At 38.6% G+C, this 25643-nt stretch overlaps 1 protein-coding gene across 1 annotated transcript; it reads left to right on the top strand.

The window, feature by feature from the left end:
* Window positions 1-252: 252 nt before the first annotated feature.
* Window positions 253-24571, top strand: ubr1 (ubiquitin protein ligase E3 component n-recognin 1). Its single transcript, XM_015397121.1, has 47 exons — window positions 253-321; window positions 2068-2327; window positions 3226-3304; window positions 3502-3612; window positions 5852-5979; window positions 6065-6203; window positions 7352-7414; window positions 7508-7631; window positions 7726-7833; window positions 7923-8011; window positions 8094-8192; window positions 9447-9604; window positions 9683-9782; window positions 9874-10002; window positions 10269-10449; window positions 10541-10593; window positions 10689-10799; window positions 10888-10953; window positions 11038-11139; window positions 11225-11288; window positions 11369-11493; window positions 11583-11635; window positions 11711-11813; window positions 11888-11936; window positions 12016-12170; window positions 12263-12362; window positions 12455-12558; window positions 13814-13894; window positions 13979-14160; window positions 14244-14452; window positions 14533-14629; window positions 14760-14912; window positions 14991-15091; window positions 16255-16357; window positions 16438-16586; window positions 16669-16724; window positions 16805-16901; window positions 17575-17642; window positions 17944-18091; window positions 20720-20807; window positions 20969-21105; window positions 21179-21287; window positions 21361-21417; window positions 21491-21568; window positions 21648-21818; window positions 21923-22024; window positions 23512-24571. Exons 1-47 carry the CDS (start codon window positions 253-255, stop codon window positions 23651-23653), a joined length of 5250 nt encoding a protein of 1749 aa, XP_015252607.1. The 3' UTR covers window positions 23654-24571.
* Window positions 24572-25643: the final 1072 nt, after the last annotated feature.

Here is a 25643-nt window from a genome sequence, read left to right as displayed (position 1 = left end):
TGAGAATAAAGTCAGAATTCTGAGATTAAAGTCAGAATTCTGAGATTAAAATCCGAATTGTGAGAATAAAGTCAGCATTCTGACTTTAATCTCATTATACTGAAAGTAAATTTAAAAATCAGTAAACTGTTTTATTTTTTTCATTGGCCCTAATCCTGTTCCGTAGAAAATGTGTCAGTTCATTAAAGAAATTATGATTGTTTTCTTTTCCAGAGGTGTTTTTTTGCCACAGGAAGGTCCCCTCTGTGACGTATGCTCCGTGAACAGCAGCGGAACATGGCGGACACAGAGAAGCCGTCAGATGGGCTTCAGCTCAGTCAGGTAAGATGTTCTGAGTTTATATTGAGCTGACAGCTGACCCGCAGTCTGATGGGTTATTGTGGACTGCACCGGGAAGATTTCTGTGAATAAAACCGTCTTATTTCTTTGTCGGACATCACCGTTCCGACTAAGCTAACAGAGCTTGCAGGCTAACCACCAACTAGCCTCAGAGCCTCCAATTAAACCTTCGCGTGTTTATTGACATATGGGAATAGGTTTGCACCACGATTAGTCATTTGTTTTAGAATTAATGCCCCATAACTAGTTTATTTTCATGTATTTATGGCTAAAGTATTATTTTGTTTCTGTTTAAATATGAGGCTCATCTTTAGTTTTAGAGCAGCATTGGTCTGATCTGCTTATAAAAATCTGTGTCAGTTTGGTTTGTGTTGTTGTTTGCGGTTTGACACTAGGGCTGCTTTTCTACATTGTTCTAGCTATCTCTTTAAGGTGAAAGTAAAACAGATCCTGCTGCTTTTTTTTATAACTATCTAGATTCAGTTTGAGAGTCCTGCCAAGGGGCGTTGATTCAATAAAACAGTGTTTTTGATAAGGATCTGATGATCTTCACACTGCATGCATCACTTTGGGCATAATAGTTTTTATATATAAAACCACAAGAAAACACGTGTGGTATTTGATTAAGGAAAAATATGACTGTTAGGTTTGACTTTTCTGTGAATGCTGACCTGTCCACAGTGCTTTCCTTCTGTTATCAAATGTATTTCACTCCTAAAACTGTCTCTTACTAGATATTTTCTTTTTTTCTGGACCCTTTTTTCAAAAGGTGTTAGTGATAGTTGGGCAATAAAATCTCACCAGATCAGAAATTTCTGTATAAGTCAGACTTCTGTGCTTTGAACCAACTCCTATGTTACTTTTAAACTTATTTAAAATAATCTCTTGTCCATGTGATGATTGGTTTAAACTACAGCTAAAGATCCCCAGGTCTGTTTTTCCATAAATTGAGACCGAAAATGAATTAATATAAATGTGTGATTAATAAAATTAATGACTGTAGGACATTTGTTTTGGTATTTTTTGCTCTACTTTATTACTTTGGTTTCTAATTCTCAGAAGAGCTGTCATCTGTGGATAGAAGATGCCCATCCAAGATAGATAGATTCCTAGATAGCAGATTTTTAATGCAGGATTGATTGAGTGGTCTAACTTGCCAAACATTGCATCCAAACAGACCTTTGGTATTTCATCTGTAAAGATCCCAAGTTATAGTTATGAAAATAATGCATCCCTTTTGGCTGTTATAGATCACAGCTGATTGTTTAACAAAGAAAAGTGTATAATTAAGAATTTAAATGTCTGTATTTCCATAAATCAATTCTTCTCATGGCTATACATCAGATATTCCTGCAGCCATTTCCTGATCATCCATTTGTTTGTCCGTTCTTCTATATATATATATATATATATATATTCATCATCCTTCCATCCCGTCTGAGATTTATACACATTACATTTATAAGGTTTTAACATCAGCAGAGATTACTGCAAAACTTTGACACGAAAACAGGAAAATTGGCTGTGAATTTTGTTAAACTGAAGCCACCTTCAACAGAAGTGATTGTAAAAGCTGAAAGGTATTTTAACTTCAGTTGATTATTTTGATGTCCATCTAAAAGTGAATGTGTACTCTCACTGTTTTTTTTCTGAAGGGTTCACATGGTTTTGTATCAATAGTCAACAGGGCGTTTTTTTTTTTTTTTTTCCTCCTTGTTGTCCCTAAAGGAATGGCTGGAGGCGGCAGACTACAGGGCGGAGCTGCTCCAGCACCTGAAGGACCAGGTGCCCCAGATCTTCTGCCTGAAGAAGGACCTCAGCCCTCAGGAAGAAGAGGAGCTCATGCAGAGGCGACTCCTCCACCCTCTGGAGTGCTTTCTGTTCGGAGAGGATCCTCAAGATGGTCTGGAGAAGCTCAAGCAAGGCAGCACCTCCTCTCAGCTCTGTGGCCGTGTGTTTAAGGAGGGAGAGACTGTTTACTCCTGCAGGTCGGGTCGCCTGTCCTGTTGCATTTTATACGTCCAGATTTGGTTACAAAAATACAAACATTTCATTTCCCATTCTAGTTATCTTGGTAGCAAACATCAGGGCTTAAACGGTTGTTTTGGTTTGATACACTAGTTAAGCATAAGTTGTCTGAAGTGTAAAAAAACAAAAAACAAAAAAGGTTCAACCACAAAAATATATGGTGGACTGAAGAAATTTTTACCTTGACTGGACTCTAACTAGGCTACAGACAGACAGACATTAAAGCTGCAGGATAAAAGGAAACCATAGATTTCCAAAGCTGAATGTTGCATCCCACTATAAACCATGATTCAGTCCCTCTTTCCAGCCTTTCTTTGCTTTGTTACCCTAACCACAGTTTCAGCCATTAAAAATAGAATAGGTGTGGATGCTGGGCATGGGGAAAACGGTTCCAATAGGCAATGCATAGCACTTCAGCTATGATATTGAATGCAAGCAGTCCATTTTGATTGCAGTATTTAGAAAGAAAAAAAAAAACGCCTAATGCGTTTGCAATGCCGCTCTAGGCAGAATGGTAAGAATAAATGATGAGTTGACTCTGTCAGGTTCCAGCAGTGAGCCGGTGTGTGGTAGTGAGGGGACAATGAAGGAATAAAATACATACATTTTCTATCATCTTGCGTGAAAATGTGGTCATTTTTCTCCAAATATAAATTTAGTTTTATGTCATGCTGTTTAAAGAATAACATACATTTTGTATGTGTTTAACAGTTGATTAGAATTTTTTTTTTTTTTGTGAGGCTGGAACTGTTTGGCAAAGCTAAATGTTTTAATGTGAGACAAAGTGTGAGTAACAGAGCTGAGCTTGAGCCAAGAGTTTCATTATTTCACTTTTTTGCTTCATGTTCATCATTTCAGGGACTGTGCAATCGATCCCACCTGCGTGCTTTGCATGGACTGCTTCCAAGACAGCGTGCACAAAAGCCATCGTTACAAGGTTGGTGTGGATGTAAATATTTACATCTGGACATGACTTCTAAGGCCTTGTATCTGTTTAGTGACTATGTGAACTCGCTAAACAGCAACTGTTTGGCACTGGTTTCCCACAGAACATCTAACTTAATTACTGTTGTGCATATCCATCATCTCTTTCCCCTGATGACTCGTTTTGTTTGGCTTTGTTTCCTTCTCCAGATGCACGCGTCATCAGGCGGGGGGTTCTGTGACTGTGGCGATGTGGAAGCCTGGAAGATCGGCCCGTGTTGCTCCAAACACGACCCGGGGTCTGCCGCTGCTATGGTAACGGTACGTTACGCAACAGGGATTTGTTGATAGTGTGCTGGTCCCATTCTTTATATATTCCTATCATCTTAAAGGATGCTGATGTACAATTGGTTCTGCCGACCATCAGGAGAGAATTCAGCACAGGAGGAACTTTTTGTCTTCCTAAAACAATAAAACAGTGGAAGACGGTTGCCTGTGAGAGGAGCGGAGCCAAACTGTGCAACTGTGCAGGGATACATTCTGTGTGGCTCTCTTTGGATGTTTGCTGATCACCATGTTCAGGCTCTGCTCTGATAAGATCGCGCTATGGGGTTGTGAGCAGGCAGGCACACAGTGGGGCGACTCTGCCTTTTTCTTTTCTTTTCCATAAACAGCAGGTGGTCCCATTAACACATCCGGCGCCTCTCTGACAGCCTGTTTTGTGTTTGCCGTACCAGACCTGAACCTGTGCTTAATGAGCATTCACATAGGCAGCACAGCATGTCTGCTGTGAACAAGATAAGCTATCTTTATTTCTTGATGTAGTTTAAACCAGATATTTACATTCTCAGTTCTAAAATGCAAATATCCCTATTTAATCAAATTAAGCAGATGTTTCTCGTTTTAAGTCAGTTAAGATTACAGACATCAGGGCTTTATGTCATTTTTAAAGGTATAGTGGAGGATTTTCGCATATTTTTTCGAAGACCTGCCCTCTCCACTTAAAAAAAACAAAAAAAGCAAAAACAGAAATGCACATGCACAAACCTGTGCCTGCTCCCGAGAGGGAACGTCTATTAAACGTGTGTAAGAGCGTGCACAAGCCCAATTCTCCTTTAAAATTTAGTTTAAAAGTTGCTGTTTGCATCGTTCATACAGGCTTACTTTCCAAAAGATTTTCAATTTTTCCACTATGTCAGACACCAGTAAGAAAATGGGGACGAGCACATAGGACGGCCTTATGTAAAACATATCAGTTAGGACGACCACTTATTTTGATGATCCACCTGGAAAAAGAACATCCTCCTCTCCTCTTTAATTCTCCTTAATCCACTTTCCTATTAAACTAGAGTTTCTTGGCCATATTTAGTCCCAGTTTTTGCTGAAAGTTTTAGCTGTTATCTTGAGTATTTGCTTCAACATTTCCAAATGTCCTTTTCCTAATAACACTATACAGCAGTTCCCCCTGGAGATAAACACCTCCACAACATGATGCTGCTGCTTGGGATGTCCCGATACAGCTTTCCACTTTTAATGCGATATCGATATTAACCCAATATGATACCAGAATGAATCATACCTACTTTAATTACTTATTTCACAGTGTGGATGATAGGAAAGGCTTGATTAAGCGATATTAAACAGAGAACATTAACAACATAAGGTGTGAGAACAACTGATCCATTTCCAACTTACCAAAGAGTTACATAAACCTCAATAGAAGCAAAGTGTTTCTGTGGGCTTTCTAACATTTTAGTGCCATGCCGATATATGTTCCAATATGAATTTATTAGCTGATATCGGAGTCTTTATGGTATAAATGTCGGCTCAGGATTCCCCTAAGTTTTACTTGTATGGTCTGTTTATCCTCAATGACCAAAATAAACCGGACTCTCTCACCAGCTTAAGCCGGTGTCTTCACTGGGTCTTTATTGGTCATGCTGGAGTTTTATCTCAACAAAAAATGTTTATTTCTGAAACACTGAACCTGTGTCGGCCTCAATATGCAGAAGGTTTGGAAAAGATGAGTGTGGTAACCTCAGATTTATGGAAATCCAGCAATGAGGCAGAAGTGCAGATCTACAAATAATCATCCTGATATCTTGGCTGATATATTTATTTTTTTCTTTTAAGTTTCTCTCCAATATTATAAACCAGAAGAAGCCTATAAAGCATTAAGTATTATCCGATTTAATCTCCCTGTATGGAAAAATCCACCCAATCGCTCCATGTTTGTGGTTTCTGTAGGATGATAAATTAGTTTTTGTGGCGTTTGTTTGTTCCCAGTGGAGTGATGTTTATGTTAGATGACCAGATGTCTCTCTCTGCTCATTAGGAGAATCTGTTGAGCAGCTCAGGGTCTCGTTATTGACTCCCAGCCTCCGTCACAGGAAATGGGAAATATTTTAGGTTGCATTTTTGGCATTTTAAAGCAAGTCTTTATATGGTTGCAGGGGAATGATTGTATCTCGTTTCTATGTATTGAAAAAGCTTGAAGTTTTAGAAAGTGTTGAAAAATGTTTGACGTTACAGCACTCTGTTCCTCTTTTGTTTTGTGCAGGACGAATCCGTTTTGGAGCCAGAGTTGTACGAGCGTGCTGAGAAATTGTTTCGGGTTCTTCTGCGCTACGTCACCGACTTCCTGGTGTGGGAGGAAAACTTTGAGCTCTCAGCTGAACTCCAGCCCCGGTAGGGTCACGCCTCTAAACGGGGAAACCAAAGCAACAAAATTACCCCACATGAGATCAGCTTTGACAGTTTTATATGAATGCAGGATTAAAGACAACGCATACTACTGTGTGCTTTACAACGATGAGCATCACTCCTACGACCAGGTGATCTACACCCTGCAGCGATCGGTTAACTGTGATCAGATTGAAGCTCAAACACACACAACTCTCATCGACAAAGAGGTAAAGACAGAGAGATCTTCAGCTTTATGTCATCATCACTTTTCCTTTTTTTTTATTTTCAAGCCAAGCCAAATTTTGAATATACTGAGAATTATTAAAACCATGCAATCAGATCTGAAAAAACAATATGACCGACCCGTGGGGCTCCCTCTGCCCTGTAGGTGTTTTTTACGCCAGCCCACTTCATAACCGAAATGAATAAACTTGTATAAATTGTTCATTTTAGTGAGTAAGACTGAAAATTCCGGTTTGATTATTGAAAAACCAACCTGATTAAGCATCTACCTCCAAGAAAAAGAAAGTTTAATGCAGAATTTAGACATTCTGTAAAGAAATGGAGGTTAGCATTTATTAATTGAAGAAGTATGCTCACTTTGAAAATAGGTTTTTCCTTGCAGTTTTGATGATTAGAATAAAAATACAATTAGGGCTGTGACTAACGATTATTTTGCTAATTTATTAATCTGTTGATTATTTTATAGATTAATAACCAGATAGCAAAAGGTTCCTTTAAGAAGATTTTTTTTTACAGAATTAAACCAGTTGAAACTAAAACGCTTCCATTTGATAAGTTCTGGATTTGAGCATATTGATAGAAAAATAGTCGTTTCTTTTTCACATACATTTTTGTTTAATGGTCATTTTTTCCTAATTTCTTATCCCCAAGTCTTTTAAATACTTTTCAAACAAATTATGAGCTTCTTTGCCTCATCTAAAAAAAAAATTACAATAATTTTTGACTATTCTTTACCATTCTTGATAAAATGTTTTTTTTTTTTTTTTGAGTAAAGAACATTTTTGAAAAAGGAAGTGTATGGAATTGATCAAACGTATTATTACAATACGGCCTGTTATATTCAATGTAATGAAATAAAATTTAGCTGTTTTTATATTTAGGATAAGGACAAAATTGGGTATAAGTTTGCACATTTTTTCAACCCAAGAAAAGTTGGACATTTATGAAATGGAGGAGCTATACAACATCCTAAATGTTTATAAAGATATAAGACTTGAGCTCACTTATTGTTTGTTTGGTTGAAATATCCAGTGTTGATAAAGATTACACTATTTAGAATCTGTTATGTAGCTGGAGTAGTTGTATTTATGCAGCATCCAGAGTTGCTTATCTATGTTTAAATGCCTAACAGGGCCGGCGGGCCGTGAAGAGAGGAACACTCCGCTCCTGCCAGCAAGCAAAAGACCTTATTAGGGTAAACTTTGTCTTCTCATTCCTGATATTAGTTGATATTTCTGATAAGTTACAAAGTGAGAAGAGTTGCAACCCTTTCTGTGCTGCATTGCAGTCCAGCTCCGAGCACATCTCCCTGCAGCCTCTACGTGTGGAGATCCTTCATGCAACAGTGATGGCTCATCAGACTTTTGCCCTCCGCCTCGGCAACTGGTTCCAGAAGGTCATCGGTTACTCAGGTGCTGCGGCCGTTGTGTTCATCTATCTTTAACCTGAGTCTCCATGTTTGTAAATTGGGTTTGTTCTGACATGTTTGGTGTTTGCTCTGTGCAGTGGGCTTCAGACTGGCATTCTGCCAGGTGGCATTAGAGCCAAACGCAGACAGAGATCGCCCTTGTCTTATCAGCAGACTTATGCTGCATGATGCACAGATGTACAAAGGTAAGCTAAGTCTGATTTTCATGTATGATAGTTGGATCATTAATAAATAAATGTTCGATCCTAAATTTGGTCCTTTTTATTGTCTATAGGAGCTCGTAAGATAGTACATGAGCTGATTTTCTGTAGCATGCTGATGGATTCTGAATTCAAGAGGCTTTTTGCAGTCGAGTTTACAAAGGTGAGTGAACAGGAACAACCTCAACTGGCTTTATTTTCAAAGGTATAAATACTTATTGTATCATGTTTACTTTTTTTAATAGTACTACAAACAGCTGCAGAAGGACTTCATCAGTGACGATCATGAAAGGAGTATATCCATCACTGCTCTGTCTGTTCAGATCTTCACCGTTCCCACATTAGTGAGTTCCTTTTTCTGAGTCGGGGGAGGTGGATGCCTGCTTCGTCATACAATCTGTAGAGCATGCACTTAGACAGAGGAGCGTGTGGGGGGAGGGGTCATGATGGAGGGAAACAAACAGTTTGTTCAAAAGAAATTTAACCTGGAAATTAAAATTTGTTCTAAAGGAAAAATACTTTTCAGATTCAAGTCTTTTGTTTTCGAACTTGCAGATTTTTTTGATATTTTTTTTTTTTCCTTCAAACTGAAAGCATGGGAAAAATGTCCAACATGGACTTAAGATGGGCAAATCTGTTAAGATCGTAGTTTATACTCTGAGATTCATGTCATGTATTCATGTAAGGGACTTCTATTGGTGAAGCATGCTATGTTTCAAAACCAGACACATACGCATAGAATATTGATTAATTTAAAGACAGTTCCAGTTCCCATGGTCCCTGAATGCAACAGTGGGGAATAGATGTTTCAGCCCGTGTCTTCTGAGACCCGGCCCACCCACAAAATGCAAGTTTACAAAAAAAAACCAACTTTGAATCTAAAAAATACTTTTCTTTCGAACAAACTTTTTTCCATTTTTAAATTTCAATTTTTGATTAAACTTTTTTTTTCAGGTTAAGATTTTTTTTAGAAAAACAAACTCAATGGCCACAATTTAGCTCCATAGACTCAGCAATAATGGTTTAAAAACCATTGCATTAGTGTATTCAACAGCCATGTCATTGACTATCTGTTGTAAATGTTGAGTTTGCTTTGTATCTGATTTCGTTTCTGTTTGAGAATTTGTATTAGCTTTTATAATTGTCTTTTTTTATCATGTAAAACAAGAAAGCAACATCAACTCTTAAGAATTATCCCCAAAATATCAGGAGCTTAGATCAGCAATCAATTAAGTTCCCCCTAATTCTTCAATAGCATATGCTTGACAGTCCTCTCAATGCTGCAGTTATGCTGGTGCTTGTGCACCTTTTCCTACCACGCGTCTTCCTTCCACTTAACCTTTCACAAAGAATTGCAATGCAATGAGTTTTTAACATTTAACTTTTTTTGCAAAATGAAATTTTTTTTGAGCTGCTGAATTAAGAATTGTCTTAGTTTGTGAGCTACAATTATCGTAATTACAAGAAGCCCTAAAACATTTATTTCTGTGTTATTCACTTTATATGACGAGTTTTGTTTTCTGAAGATTCACATTTCTTGAGCTGAATCTGAAAGTAAAATCTTTTATTCATATATATATATTTCTTTTTTCCTTCAGGCCAGACAGCTCATCGAAGAATGCAATGTCATTAAAGTGATCGTTGACACAGTCCTGGAGCTGCTGCGGGAACAATTGGATGACAACAATCGCTTTTTCTTCCTGGGCTACAATTCAGACAAGTTTACTCGGATCCAGGTCATCTTCCATGACCTCAGGTAACTGACAATAACAGATTATTAGATCCTGAACTTTTGAATCTTAATCTAAGGTTCAATTAATCCTCTGCTTCTCAGGTACATTCTGATTAGTAAGCCGTCTGTGTGGACAGAGGAAATGCGAGGACAGTTCCTGGAAGGATTCAGGATCTTTCTGGGCTTTCTTAAATGCATGCAGGTACTAACCACCCCAAACCCATTAAATATTGGTACATAGTTCCGTGAAATCTGGTCAGTGGTTCCCAACTCGTCCATGTTTTAATGTTCAGGGTATGGAGGAAGTGAAGCGGCAGCTCGGGCAACATATCGCGGTGGAGCCAGAATGGGAGGCTGGTTTCACACTCCAGATCCAGCTCCGTCACATTCTTGCCATGTTTCAGGACTGGTGCTCTTCTGATGTAAGATATTAGTTCTCATTAAAGGCAAATGCATCTAATGCTCTTACAGTTCAGCTTGTTTTGCATATGATACATGCTGCTGTCGCTTTGTAGGTTTTCTGTTTGCTTATTTTTCCTTATTTCTATTTAGAGTCCTAATTTTTTCCTCCGGATTACTTAACTTCTTAAACTATGCAAACAAAAATAAAACCTTGTTTATGAAGCTTGAACTTTAGTTGGAATCGATTCCTCTCAGACAGGTTTTATCTGCTGTGATTTCCCCTCAGGAGGAGATCATGCTGCGGGCATTTAAGGATTGCCACGCTGCCCTGATTGAATGCAACAACCAGCCCTTCCATAAGGAGCCCAAGGACTTCTACATGTGCAAGCACATCCTGCGGGCTCGTCCATACAAAGTGTCTCAGGAGCCGGTCAGCATACACCTGCCCATTTCCAGGCTCCTAGCAGGTAGGAAGGCTGGAATCCTGTGTGGACAGTGTGTTTTTTTTTTTTTTTTTTTAAGATCATGTTCCTGATTATTCTGTTTTGTGATCCATAGGTCTGTATGTAGTTATGTGGAAAACCGGCGCAATTGAACGTTTGGATAATCCGGTACATGAGACATTTCTTTATTCCTTCTGCTAAGCTGAATAATGCATCTGTGATGCTGGCTATAGAATATTTTTTTCTTTTCTTTTCCTATGCAGGAACGCTATGATTTTGTTGAGCTCGCAGAGCTCCCTCTGCGCTGCGTGGTCCTCGCCGCTCAGGTCACAGCTGAAATGTGGCGGAGAAACGGCTTGTCGTTGGTTAGCCAAGTAAGCCATTAATGTTTGAGTCCAAAGGCATTTTTTTATTACCTTTTCCCTCCTTTAAAGAATGTTTTATTCATTTGGTGCTGAGCAGGTCTACTACTATCAAGATGTAAAATGCAGAGACGAGATGTACGATAAAGATATCATCATGCTTCAGGTGGGCCTCTGTCAGCCTTTTTTTTTTTTGTATCTCAATTTCTTCTTTTTCTTTTTAACTTGGCTCTTCCTTTTATTTGAACAGATTGCTGCTTCCAAAATGGATCCCAACCACTTCCTTATGCTGATATTGCTCAGATTTGAGCTTTTTGAATACTTTAATGGATGTCGTGTGAGCAAAGACCAGGTAAGTTTTCCATACCTGAAGATGTTATACCATCAAAAGCGTCCTGAAAAAATGTCTTGATCCGTTTTATGCTGTAAACCTGCAGGATGAGTTGACGCAGTGGAACCGTTTGACCGAGGAGATGCTCTTCCTGCTGATCGCCATCTTTGGTAGAGCTTTATGTCCCTTTGACCAACTTTTAGAATGGTTTTAGCGAAGGGAAGTTATCTGAACTGATGTTGTCTCCCAGGCGAGCGTTATGTTCCTGGGATCAGTCAGGTGACCAGAGAGGAAGTGACGATGAGGGAGGTTATCCACCTGCTGTGCATTGAACCCATGGCTCACAGCACTTTGGTGAAAAGCCTACCAGAGAATGTATGAATCCTCACGAAATGTTTCTAAACGATTGAATATTTTATGGGTTTCATTTCAGGTAAATATTTTTTTGTAATTCTTTTATTTAGGAAAATCATGAAACAGGCCTGGAGGGAGTGATTGCAAAAGTTGCTACTTTCAGGTGGGAAAATAAGGAGCCTGTAAACTTGGAAATGTTTTTATTAAGACCTCTCTAATTTGTTTGTTTTGTTTTCAGGAAGCCAGGCGTGTCGGGGCATGGATTATATGAATTAAAAAAGGAACGGCTGATAGACTTTAATCCTTTCTTTTACCACTACTCGAGATCTCAGCGCAGCAAGGTAGAACCCGGTCTCCGATTAGGTGGATCTACAAAAAAAGCTCTTGGTTGATGATATTTTATCACGGTTTGCAGGCAGAAGAGTCTCAAAAGAAGAGAAGATCTCAAGAAGGCAATGATAAAGGTGATTTATGTCAGAATGATGAAAAGCTTGAATGTGTTTAGAATCTCAGCGGCGGCAATAACAGTTTGTTTCTGCTCAGCTTTGCGTCCTCCAGTGCCACCAGCCTTTTCTCCAAGTTTCTCCAGGATTGTGAACCTTCTCTGCTGTGATGTTATCATCCACATCCTGAGGCACATTCTGCAGAGACCCGTGGATGACCGGTCGACGCACTGGACCGAAGCCATGATCCAGAGGGTGCAAAATACGTCATTATTCAGCCTTTTTATGAGCAAATGCTTGTTGCCGAGTTCGGTCGAAGCTCCAGAATTAATTTCCTCTTCTTACAGGCCCTGCATTTAATTGGTCAAGCATTGGTGGAAGAGAAGATCCAACTGGAGAACAGCAGTGTGGAGGAAGTGACCTTTGACTTTAGCCTAAAAGCTCGTGGTGAGAGAAAGCTCCATCATCCCTGACCGAATGCTTGTTCTCAAGAATAACTAATTTTAGCCATTTATTTTTTTTTTTGTTTTGTTTTGCAGCAGTAGGCTCAGAAAATGGCAAGTCGCTCTTCCTCTTGCTGTCCAAGATTAAGTCTCTGCCTTCCCTTGAAGCTCAGAAAGACTTGATCAAATGGCTTCTGCAGGTATTTAAACCCACACACATTAAGGATCATATTCCTGAGTCCGTATAAGCATGAAAAGGGCTGAGGTTACTTCCATTCTAAAAAAAATATAGAATACTTCTTCAAAGGCAAAGTTGACAAACACTTTGGTTTTGAAGCGTTTAAACAATTTAGGAAATACCGGTGGTTATGTGAGTCTAAACAGATGAGCACCTCAGACATCCTGCTGCTTTAAATTACATCACTGAAAAGGGATTCAGAGATGAGCATTTAGAGCATGTAAAGCATTTAGAGATCAAATCTGGACTTTTTAGACATGAGAACTTGCCTCCAATTGTAACACATGGTAGTGGCGTTATGTCCCTGTACTGGTTCACCTTGTTAAATAGCATTTCATACGAAAAGAACATGGAAGCAACATCTGCAGATGCAGAAGTTAAAGTTTGGATCTTCTAATGCTCAGGGAGTCTCTGGATACTAAATTAGTTAGAGGTCAGTATTTTGAGGTAGATGTCAAAAAGCTCTGATTTCAGCCCTATAGAAAATGGCTAAGCTAAGCTGTGAATATGTGTGAACAATGCATTATATAAATCTAACCCAGTTAACCGATTTCTGTTAGGAGAACTGGGGCAAAAATGACTGCAGACTACGAAGAATTGCTTCTTATGGACAATTGCAATAAAGAAGTCATACAGTTGGAAAACCTTTTATTATGAAGGAGAATTTATTGAAACTTAATTTGAACATATTAATGCACTCTGTAGTGCTCATTTTATAGACATGAATCAGTTTATTTGGATTGATAGTTCTTCTTCAATTTTGAAAATAACAACGTTTTACTGGTTTAAATTCTGATGTCCCTCAGAATTATCTGGTAATAAAATCTCCTTTTTCCATTTACATCTTTACTTTTTATCACTTTTTCTGTAAAGAGGATTACTCAGATACTATTCCTATAAAAAGTACAAATAGGAAAAATGATATACGTAATCAGGTTAAGATAAATGTATATAAACTCCAGCTGTCTGTACTAATGGTGATTATTTAGTTATTAGAAAGCCTTTGAATGCAACTAAAGAGAGCTACTGGCGGAGAGATTTGTTAAGTACATATCTCTGCTTAATGGTAGGCAGGGTAAAATAGCTTTCTACTGCCATGCAATGTGATGAGAAGTAATGATAAATAATAAGAAGGTGCTTTAATGATAAAGTAACATCACAGTTTAGATCAGATTTGTCTCTAATATTTTCTTTATACTTCATTTTTTTCCCTCCAGATGTTTGAGATTGTGAAGTGCCTCAGAGAAAAGTCCAGTCCTTCAGTTTCTGTGTGCATGGACACAACCAGGCCAGAAGAGGTAGGAAAGAAACCTTTAAGGGAATGGAAATTATTCTAATGCTGTATAGCACAGCACCAATCCTCACTGATTTTGTTATTTCAGAGCATCCAGGACAAAGAAAAGGCTGAGCGGAAACGAAAGGCAGAGGCAGCTAAGCTCCACCGACAAAAGATCATGGCCCAGATGTCGGCAATGCAGAAAAACTTCATTGAATCAAACAAGATGCTGTATGACAACATGCCTGACACTGGAACACAGGGTGAGCCTGTGAGGCCTTCTGAAAGGTAGCTGGACACTTCTAAAAGCAACCTATGTGTCTGTATTTGCTTTTCTAATGAAGTCTAATGGTTTAATGTTATTTCTTTAGCTCTGCCATGGAGCAGAAAGAGCTCTGCATAGCCTTCGGACCTCTCAGAGGACCCACCCCGGCTGAGAGGGAGGTGCTCACCTGCATACTTTGTCAGGAGGAGCAGGAGGTGCTGCCTCTGGCCCCAGCCATGGTGCTGACAGCCTGTGTCCAGCGTTCCACCGTATTGACCCAGTGCAGAGGAAGAATTCCAGCTAACGCAGCTGATGGTTAGTTTCCCGTATACTTTCAGTCCAGCTGTAAAAGCAATACCCCACCCTGTTTTCCTCATTGTCTCTGTCACTCAAAGGAACGGGGACTTATCCCCTCTTCATGCCCCCTGACCTCGCGGTGGGGACCCACACTGGCAGCTGTGGACACGTCATGCATGCTACATGTTGGCAGAAGTAAGTCAAAAGGTTTCTCTTTTTTTTTTTTTTTTTTTTCTTCAATAAAGAAGGAACCTGATGATTCTCTTTTGAACAATGTCTCTAGTTTTTATTGCATTATTCACTCTTCTTCTCTGATTCCTTTTAGATATTTTGAAGCAGTTCAGAACACTACCAGAAACAGACTCCACGCTGAGCTCATCGTCGACCTGGAGAACGGGGAGTACCTGTGTCCTTTGTGCAAGTCTCTATGCAACACAGTGGTCCCTCTCATCCCCTTAGAGCCACTTACATTCAACTAGTAAGAATGGCCCACTAAATTAAGCCCATCTGTAATGTTCAGTTGATCATACAATGTGTAAAATAATTTTCTCTGCAGTGAAAATGCAGAAATAATAGGACAGCATTTGACATTGCCTCGGTGGATTCAGGTCCTCGCCGCCAGGATTAAAGGACTGAAGTCTGTCATGCAGGACAATGGTAAGAAGACCAGCTAATAAATAAGGTTCTGTCCTGAACTGGTAGGGTTCGACTTTAATATCTCTGCTTTTCAGAGATGGAAGCTAGATATTTTCCTCAAATCTTAACAATTACATTTTTGAGTTGGTCTTGGTCGTGGTGGAGTAAAATGGATTCTATCTTTGTGAACGAACAAATACAGTAAGAATTCAGCTTGCAGGAGAGGTTAAGAGTCGACTTTTAAACTACATGATTCGTGACTTGGGTCAAACGTTTTGGTTCTGCTTCCGCACACTTCTCAGAAGCAGGTTACTGGAGGTAGTTTATCAGAGTACTTTGTTTCCTTTATAGTATTGGCTTCTCCCTTGCTGAGCGGCGTTTTAACAAATGTTGGTCTGGAACTCTAGTTACTTCAGATGCAGAAGCTCTCTAACACATATAATCTTAAAGCATTAGGTTTTTCACCAAAACCTGTTTATCTTTTGAACATAAAACCCAAATATTAGTGCTGTATGATATAGCTAAAACTTATTACCATACAATTCTTAATTTTTGTTTCGAAAATATATAATTTTGATACAGATACAGACACAAAAATGCCTCAGAATGCCTACAAAAGATGCTGTACAAACTTATGACAATTATTTTGCCATGTTTATAAACTGTTTATACATTTATAACATTTTAGATGTATTTGCTTTCAAAAAATAGATAAATAAAACTGCACAAGAACCAGAGAGATGATCTTATGTTTGTCTGTCAAGCATTGGGAAATGAAGATTTAATAAATGGACTGAATTTCTTTAGGGCCTTTTTTAGTCATTTTTACCCCTTAGTGTTTTTCTATAAAGGGTCAGTCGAACTCACTTTCAGACTCTTATAAAAAGATTGGAAGGTAACTAGGAGTTAGGTGCTTTTCCAAGAAAAACATCGACATATGGCAGGAGGAATCTGTAGTCAATCCAAGTACCTCCTGTTCCCCACTTTACCCACTGAGTTTGAGATGTTAGACAGTAGAAATAATGTTGGTGATCCTGACTAACTCACAACAGGAATGTTTCAGTCCAAAGCTAAGTTTAAATTTCAAATAGAGGAAACAAAGTTGAGACTTTTTTTGTATGTTTATTGAAATATTTTTCAGCTTTCTTTTTTTTGTTTTGTTTTGTTTCTATAACATCTTTCAGAATTTAATCCAGATGGTGGAAGCAGCAGTAGCGGCACAACTGGGCTGTTTGGTGACGGACAACCAGACTTTAGGTCCATTCTAGCCTACGGAGTACAAGAACCGTGAGTTAAAACATCCAAAGTACGAGTGATTACCTCTGTTTCCAAGGCGACCCTCTGACTTTTCTAGTTTTGGTACTTAGGAGAAAGTTTTCTGACGGAATCGCAGAAATGCTGGTGGTGTGTGCCACTACAGTCCACAGAGTGGGACTAAAGACTGCACCCAATGAGCTCTGCCCCCGGGTGCCCCTCATGGCCTGGAACACATGTGCCTTCACTATCCAGGCAATAGGTAGGCTACTAACATTGGTCAGCTTCATGTTCAATGTTTTGCATGGGTGCGTTTCTCAGGGTGTGTTTGATTTTCCTCACAGAAAACATACTGCAGGAAGAGGACAAGCCACTGTTTGGATCCCTACAAAACAGACAAGTGCGATAAAACAAAATAGAAGCTGAAATAAAACATTTATATTCTGGATGTCAATATTGTAATGTTGAAATTTCTTTTAGATCGCAGGACTCAAGGCCATTGTCCAGTTTGCAGCATCACAGAGACTTAAAAGCTCCCAGGGAGTTATCCAGAGGCACTTTGCAGACATGATAGGAGGTAAGTCCACAAAAAAAGGTTATTTAAAGGCGCTTTTCAGGACAAACGGGTCATATTTATGTGCAGAAATACTAAACTGCATCTGTCTAGCCCTGTTCATGAAACATTGCCCACCCTGCTTTTCACTGCTGGTGACCAGATGTGGAGTGATCTCCTTGTTCTGCCCTGTGAAAATTGGTACTAAATCACAAATAGGCAAGCAAAGTGTAGAGAAGCTCTGAAAAAAGGGCTCAGAAGCCTACAATTGGACAAATATATCAAAATAACATGTTTGTTTTGCACCACAAGTGTGACTGGAGCAGCATTGAAGGAGACGTAGACTAATGCAGGTAGATACAGATTAGAAGGAGAGACTTTCTATGGTAAGGGAAAAGCAATCAGCAGATCTGTTGAAAAATATCTAAGATCCTGTAAGATATTCAAATACATAAAAATACGTGTATAAACACTGCTGTGGTAAGACCGGTTGGTTTGATTATAAAACCGCAGCTCACAGATTCCTGGCTTGTTTAGACTTGTGGTTATAATCAGGAAATATTTCTTTTTTGGGTTCTCAGTACAATACTATCTAAATTTACCGTTTCCTATTCCACAGGATGAATAGTAAACGGTAAATTTATCCATTCACTGTGCAGTTTACCTTTTATTTCACAGCTGTTTTGTCTCTCCTCAGTGCTACTACCAGTCCTGAGCAGGAAGAACACACCCTCCATTCTAGATGTGGACTTTTTCCATCTTTTGGTAGGTGTCCCCTCGAGGAGGCAGCTGTGGCCTATTTATTGTTTGTTTTCTCTGATTTTAAAATCTGATTCAAATATTAAAATATTTTTGTCTGAGAAATAACCATCTGGTCATATTATGTGTGTAAAATAACCTTTAGTTTTGTTTAACACATGATGGTGACCTGTTAAAAGATATAATAAACAACCATGCTGAGAGGGTCGAGATGTTTTGAATAAAAGAGTAAAAAAGCATGAAGAACAAAAGTATGAATGCAACTAATTTGATGTTTTAAATTCCTTAACCTTGTCTCTATTACCAGGTGGGCTTGGTGTTGTCCATGCCTTCATTATACCAGGAGGAGGGAATAGACCTGCAGCCGTCAGCTGTGAGCTCCGCCTTCAACAACATGTACATCTTTCACCTGGTCACCATGGCTCACATTCTTCAGGTCCTCCTCACCTCCTCAGGTAGCATCATTATACAAAAACCCTGTGCTAGAAAATGATGTTCAAGTCGTAGGGAAATCATATTTAAATGTCAAATCATTCTGGCTTAAGCATGTATATAAATGTAGTCTTTATTGTCCTAGAATTTAGGAAATGTCAGTTTTTAATAATGATCCTGTCTTAAAATCTGTTTTTTTTTTTTGTTATCATATGCAGGCCAGTTAGTTATATGTCAGCTTGTGCACCTAAATTCGGCCAATCAAATATCAGCTGTCATCTGTCAATCAAATTTTTTCGGTCACAGCATCTTGATTCATATGTCGCAGCTAATATACGCAACGGTTGAAATAAGAAATAAGAATAATTTATTTTACAATTGAGTTCCGTCCCAGTGTTCACGGGGATGGACGTCTGTTTCTTCGGCAGGCGTAGAGCTAACAGAAATGATGGCGTTGCGAGGCAAGGGCTCAGACATGTACGGCTGTAAGCCTTCTACACCAAACCAAGCTTCTATCGCCCTGGTGTCTGCTTCCTCAACATCTTCGTCCCCGCTTTCCTTCTCTAAATAAAAAATGTATGACGGAGGAGACTCATCCACGATCTCCAACACTAAACTCTCCTCCTCTTGCTTGTTTCCGCTGTCCATAGCGTTCCTTGACAGTGTTGTTTCTAAGTCACCAATTTAGTGCTATTTGATCCCTGTCATTTCCCATTGGGAACCTACTAGCACTAAGTTGCTAACTGGTTAGCAAGATGCTTCCGACAAACCGACCACAATCAAACTTGCCTCCTTTCTGACCTTCCGCCACAACAATCCCGCCCTCTTAAAAAACCACCAATCACATTCACTTTATTCACTCGTGTAAAGTCGTGTGCCACTCGGGAGAATTCGAAAATGCAACGGTTGGAAAAGCCGCTTCCCTAAGACTTTAAATGACTTTGTTTTGGCAGTTGGATAACATGCTTATCATTGGGTTTTAAGGATGTTCTTCTCTTTCTTTGCATCCTGTTTGGGATGTGAGGTGCAGGATAAAGCACAGATTCTCGTTCAGTCTAATTTATCACAGATGTAGTTGTTTTAAACTGATGAAATTATTGAATATCGCTTTGACTGTAGATAACTGCAAGTTTAGGCCGTTAACTGATTTATCAAAGTAATTTTATGACACTTTTACGAAATTTTACTACACGGTCACCTTATTTTTCCTGTTTTGATTAATCTTTTTGAGAAATAGCTTTTGGTGTGATCAGTGTCTCTTTGGATTGTCCATCATGGCTCCTTATTACTTAGGCTAAAAGTAATGACGACCAAATATAGATGCATTATAACTTCAAAAAACCAAACCAGTTACCAGTGACGTCTTTCCCCCAAGGGCTGCTAACTGATGACTAAGAACAAACCTAGATTCAATTTAATAACACCACGCCACACAGTAGTAAAGTTGTAAAAACCAAGACTAGTAAGCTAATGGGACAATTGTGAAATCAGTACATTAATACCCAAAAAACAGTTCAAAAGTAGATCATTTTAGATAGGACATTAATTTAATATCAGTATATTTATATATATCAATATAATTCAATTATGTTGATGAAAGGTGTAAATGCAATTTCGGTATTTTGATATGTTACAGTCTATGGCTACATTAGCGATGCCATTCATCTTAATGTCTCAGAATGTAGCATCTAATGAATGACGTGTAAACCACATAGCATGATGCTCATAAGGAACAGCTTACAGTCGGAGTGGAAGAGCCGTGCGCGGTGAGCAGCCTGAGCTTCACCCCCCCGAAAGGGAGCTGTCCTGGGACATTATGGGATATTTGAAATGCTTCATTTAGTTTTAACTGAGCTTTGCAGTTATAAATGTTTGCATGAGCAAGCGTCATTTGCTGTTCCCGGGTAAAAAAATAAGGCTGGAAAAATGCAAAATAAACAAAACATTCATTGACAAAGATAACAGCAAAAGTAAAGACTAGAGCAAGGAGGAAGCTGTGGCGTGAGAAAAAAATCTTAACAGGATGATTTTAAAGAAGAAAAACTTGTAAAGAGCTGCCGTTAGGGCCAATAAATGTTTATGGAAAGTAGTGGTGAAGAAGCTCTAACAAGTAGGGTGGGGCCTGGTGAAGACCTTTAAAAACATACAGAAGGACTTCAAAATGGACTCTAGAACAAACTGGGAGTGTGGTTACCAGTAATAAAACAAAATGAGGACTGGCCGAGATAAAGTGGAAGCGTGGGTTAGTGTGTCCTGAGATGGTTCCCAGTAGGAGGTAATATTCTAACTTTGGTACTTTAGTTAGAAAGTTGTTTCTCTAATCATAGGACACAACTTGTACATCGACGTAGGTGTTGTGTATAGGCTGGAACGTACAGCTCTACAATCAACTAATGTTTTAAAACGTGCAAGAGAAAAGCCAATTGCAGATTCTTCATTGACTAATTAAATTGAACTTCCATATGAAAATAAAAGTTGTTCTATTCCCTGATATCCTTTTTATTGGATCACTAATAAGCATAATGGTTGGGAACCACGGGAAGTTAAAAAATAACTGGAGAGTCAAACTGATAACTCTGTGGTTCTGAAAGCTGTAACTAGATTAACACACATCGATGGTGACTTATTGTTTGCAATCATTTTGTTCACAGATTTTCCAGCTGCAGGAGATGGAGAGGAGTCTGAAGAGGCGAGATCCGCAGCAGACTTATACACAGCAGTGTCACAGCACACTGGAAGGTGTTGATCCTTATCCTGCATTCTTTTACTTCTAAAGCACATATTGGAGCTTTGTGTTTTTATTTTAAAGTCCACCTGTGCAGTGTTTTTCCTTTGTAACTATTCTCCAGTTGTCCAGGACTTTTGGACTTCTCATGCTTGTTCTTTCCTCTGCTCCTCAGGCTGGTTCCAGATCTGTCCGGTGGCTCTGTGGCACAACGGATAAAGGCAGGAATTGAACCTTTTCTGCGATGTGCGGCTCTATTTTTCAACTGTCTTACAGGGGTACATCCTCCAGAGGAGCTTTTAAATGCTTCTGGTAAGTCGAACTGCTGGATTTGCATCCGTTTAAATGAAATGCATCATATTGATGATGAAATTTTGTGTTGTAGTTACCTCTCCAGGACAGGTGGAGGCGTTGTGTGGCTACTTGGCATTACCCCTTAATATATTTCAGCTCTTCCAGGACTACAGAGATGTGGTTTCTCCTCTGCTTCAAAGGTAACTGATAATACTGCTGCAGCTTCAGGTAGTCACTAGATAGTTTACTAAATTATTTGACCTTATTACACAGGTGGTGTGGAAGCCCTTCTATCACCAAAGCTTTGCAAGGGAAAACCCAGACCGTCAGGTCGGCTTCAACTCGGTATAGTGTTTATTTAAAATCATTTGCTATAAGTTGGTTAACATTTCTCCCCTCGCAGATATCCGAGGATAAGGAACCGGTTGATTGAGCTTCCAGAGGATTACAGCTCCCTCCTGAATAAAGCCAGCCATTTTCAGTAAGGGGGGCTGAATCCTCTTTATTCATCCTGTTTCCATGCTGCAGATGTGTGACTCTTCTGACTTGCCTTCTTTCAGGTGTCCAAAATCTACAATTGATGAGAGGAAGCATCCAACTCTGTGTCTGGTTTGTGGGGCCATGCTGTGTTCGCAGAGCTCCTGCTGCCTCAGTCAGCTGGATGGGGAGGATGTGGGAGCATGCACGGCCCACGCAGCTGTGTGCGGCGCCGGAGTGGGCATGTTCCTCAGGTTGGTCTGCTGGATCCTGCTACTTTGACGTCTTTGGTCTCATTTTTTGCTTGGTGCTTTTTAAAACACTCTGCTGAAAATAAATGAAGCGTGGTTCGTTGCAGAATTAGAGAGTGTGAAATAGTCCTGATGGCCAGTAGGACTAGAGGCAGCACGTACCCTGCTCCTTACCTCGATGATTACGGGGAGACTGACCCTCATCTTGGGTAAGGATACAGAGGGATTCTTTTCCCGCTGCTGCATAATTTCTACTTTTAACCACTTTAAGGTCTTTTAGATTTCTAACATTTTATTTCTAAATACAAAAGCTCCAAAAGGGATGGGAAAAAAATCTATTTGTAGATTTTGTTCTCCATTATATATATGTCATTTTCTTAAGTACTTGGACCTGAAATACTTCTATCAATTATAATTGATAAAAAACTATAAAATAAATAACTATGGTCATTTTGTTGTTTCTTTCCAATATATAGTTGTTGTTTTTTAAAACAAGAATGCTTAAAATTTCCCTTCTGCATTGATAGATAAAAGAAAAAAGTCAAAGATTGCTTGTTTTCTTGTCTTCTGCAGGTTTGCTTTTATATTTGAAAATACAGAAACAATTAGACATTTATTTTGGTGACTTGTAAAGATTTCACAATAAAGCTGCTTGCTGATCAGTGAGATCAAAGTACCTGATTCAGCCGCTGCTGACTGGATGGTGTGCCTCACCTATATTGACCTTTTTCTTCCATCGAAAACAAATCGAATTTCCTGTAAAACAGTCCTATCAATAGTTATAATTTTGTTTCTCTTTAAACTTTGAAGGAAGTATTTTAACCTACCTAATTTGTTAAAAAAACAAAAAAAACTAGTTTAAAACTATTATCAGACACTGAATGTGTTTATTATCAGCAGCCACACTGATTTAGATGTTTGATATTATTGTTATTTCTGTTATTGTCTACATTGTGAGCTAAAAACAAATACAGGAAGCCTTTCTCATTCCACTATATTTTCTACTTAAAACCGCTTCAGCCTAAAAATATTTATCAAATATTTTATTATTTGAATTAAAAACTCTGTAAAGGTAGGTCTGTTTATAAGAACTTCACTTTTTTTTATATTTAAACAGTTACTGAAATAGACCTTTTGTTTAAGTAGCAAAACATTATTGTTACCCCATGCTTTGAATTTGGGGGAATTAGCGCCATCTAATGGACAAACAGCGCAAATTAATTTGATTGTAGGTAAATTGAAATCTGTCCTTTATAAATGTTCTTTTTTGTAGCTTTTTTAGACTTAATTTCAACTAGGGAGACTATTATTTTTTTAACTAAATATCCCCTGGTACATTTAAACTATAGTCTATTTATAAAAAAGCCACAATGGCTTGTAAGTAAAAAAACAAAAAACACAATGGGACAAAATGTTTTCCTACCTAAATTTGTAATGTCAGGATTTTCCTCAGCCAGCCTGGTTCACTTGTAGAAATTAGTGTTTTTGTTATTAAATTATTACAAAGATACAAACACAAAGCAGAAGCTTTAAAGAACTTTAGAAAAAAACAAACATTAGCTATAGCGTTCTAACAGATTTTCTTCTGTTATAAAGAATGTCCCATTTTTTGCGTGATTTCAAGCCTCACCAAATATCACAGATGCTGCATTATAAAGGATCCATTCTAAACTGTTATATTTGATTTATTTTCTAGAAGGGGCAATCCTCTGCACCTTTGCTCGGAGCGTTACAGGAAGCTAAACCAGCTGTGGCAGCAGCATTGCATCCTGGAAGAAATCGCCCGCAGCCTGGAGGTGGTCAACGTCATGTTTGCCTTCGAGTGGCAGCTGGTGTAAGGAGCTCCCCGAGTAGCAGTGGCTTGTTGGAAACGATCCACATAGCCATAGAGCATGGATCAGTGCTCTGCGTTTCCAAGGCACATTCATATCCATATACATGCACGTATTTAAAGCCCCCCCCCCCCGGAGCGCTGAAACAGTCTCAGATTGAAAGCAGTGGATGTCCATGTAACCGAAGTCGCCTTGTTTTAGTTCAGTTGTGTTCGGTGGGGATGAGTTTCCCTGGAGTGTTTCAGTTTTGGTTTCTTTTTTTGTTCTTTTGCAAAGAAGCTCATTCAGATAATTTAAAAATCCAAACTCTTAAAGTTGTTTTTAGTTGATAGATTTGTTTTTTCTCAGTAATCTGTTGTTTTGATCCACATTTTTATTTTGTTTGAGAGCATTTTAATTTGAAACGGTCTAAGTCTGGTTGGAAATACTATTTAAATTAATTTGCCTCCTGAGTGTAAAAAAAAAAGCTTTCTGATCTGATTTCATTGTTATTCTTGTATAGAAAACGCATTCAATCAAGCAGACAGTGTGTAGATCTTTGCCTTGAGGCAGATGCAACATATTAATGGGTTCCTATTCTTTCCAATCGATGCTTTTTTCAAAATCTCGCATTTATATTAGTTAAAAGTCCTTTTTGGACTTAAAAAAGATTAAGGTTTATTCAACAATTTCCATTACAGTATATCCATACATCATTGAATTTCTCTCATTGAAATCAAGATCAGCAAGCTAATGGCTGTAATTGTACGAAAGGAACCGCTATTAAACACTTTGTTTCCTTACTTTAGTCATGTAAAGCCTCTTAACATAAAAAGTAAGAAATGTAAGAAATGTACAATTTATTATATATATTCTATGTGAATATATATTTTCTGTTTTGTTTGACTGTACCACTACTTCCTGCTGTTGAAATAAAGAGATGCAAGCGACTGACCTCTTCTCTGTGCTGTTTAAATCAAACCCTGAAATGTAAAAAGAATACTTCTTAATTTTGGCTCAATTAATATGCAGTCAAAATAATTTAAAAATGTGTGTATTATATATTTGTAGCTCTGTTTCCAAGGGAGAAAAAAAAGGCTCCACTTTTCTGATGATAGTGTTGTAGAATAACTACAAAATGGGAACTGGTCTTGTTGCATACTGTTGCATACACACATGCAAACAATCACTCCTCCATGTGTAAGGGTTAAGGTTTTTTGAAACATTAGGATACCCCTAATTTACATGCATGTCTATATATGTGGAGTGAGTACTCCAGTTGAATGGGGACGGCATCCCCCTTCTTAAAAAAAATCTTAAAAATAATCCCCCTTCTTAAATGACCATCCCCTGTGAAATTTTATTACTGAATGTGTAAAATTTCTACTATATATAAGCAATAATGGCAATAATATTGCCCTTTCAACATTTGGTGGGCTGTGGCCTTACTTGTAGTCTGAGTAAAATAAATCAAATCAAAGAAGTGGTTTACTATGACTATGAAGCTGATCTCAGTGGGAAATTTGTCCCTATGTAGGGCCATGCCAGTCCAGGCACTGACTGCAGTTCTACTGTAAGATGCCTTGGTCAAGGTCAATGACTGGCGTACCTGACATGTATCAACCACACCATGCATATTGCTTTATGTCAATAGTCTATATTAATTGGGTTATGCATGCCTCCCAAAAAATAAAAAAATCCAACCCCCCCCTTTTTTTTTTTTTTGGGGGCATGCATAGCCCAATTAATATAGACTATTGACATAAAGCAATATGCATGGTGTGGTTGATACTTGCAGGTACGCCAGTCATTGACCTTGACCAAGGCATCTTACAGTAGAACTGCAGTCAGTGCCTGGACTGGCATGGCCCTACATAGGGACAAATTTCCCACCGAGATCAGCTTCATAGTCATGATAAACCACTTCTTTGATTTATTTTACTCAGACTACAAGTAAGGCCACAGCCCACCAAATGTTGAAAGGGCAATATTATTGCCATTATTGCTTATATATAGT

Source organism: Cyprinodon variegatus, unplaced genomic scaffold (assembly GCF_000732505.1).
Source record: "Cyprinodon variegatus isolate N-32 unplaced genomic scaffold, C_variegatus-1.0 Scaffold838, whole genome shotgun sequence".
NCBI lineage: Eukaryota > Metazoa > Chordata > Actinopteri > Cyprinodontiformes > Cyprinodontidae > Cyprinodon > Cyprinodon variegatus.
This window is presented reverse-complemented; position numbering and strand designations above follow the sequence as displayed.

Excerpts from the sequence above, each read along its gene's own strand:
- ubr1 (XM_015397121.1), top strand. The coding sequence starts at position 253 with ATGCTCCGTGAACAGCAGCGGAACATGGCGGACACAGAGAAGCCGTCA. Across the intron at positions 322-2,067 it reads ATGGGCTTCAGCTCAGTCAG|GAATGGCTGGAGGCGGCAGA; the intron begins GTAAGATGTTCT and ends TTGTCCCTAAAG. Across the intron at positions 11,937-12,015 it reads TCAAGAAGGCAATGATAAAG|CTTTGCGTCCTCCAGTGCCA; the intron begins GTGATTTATGTC and ends GTTTCTGCTCAG.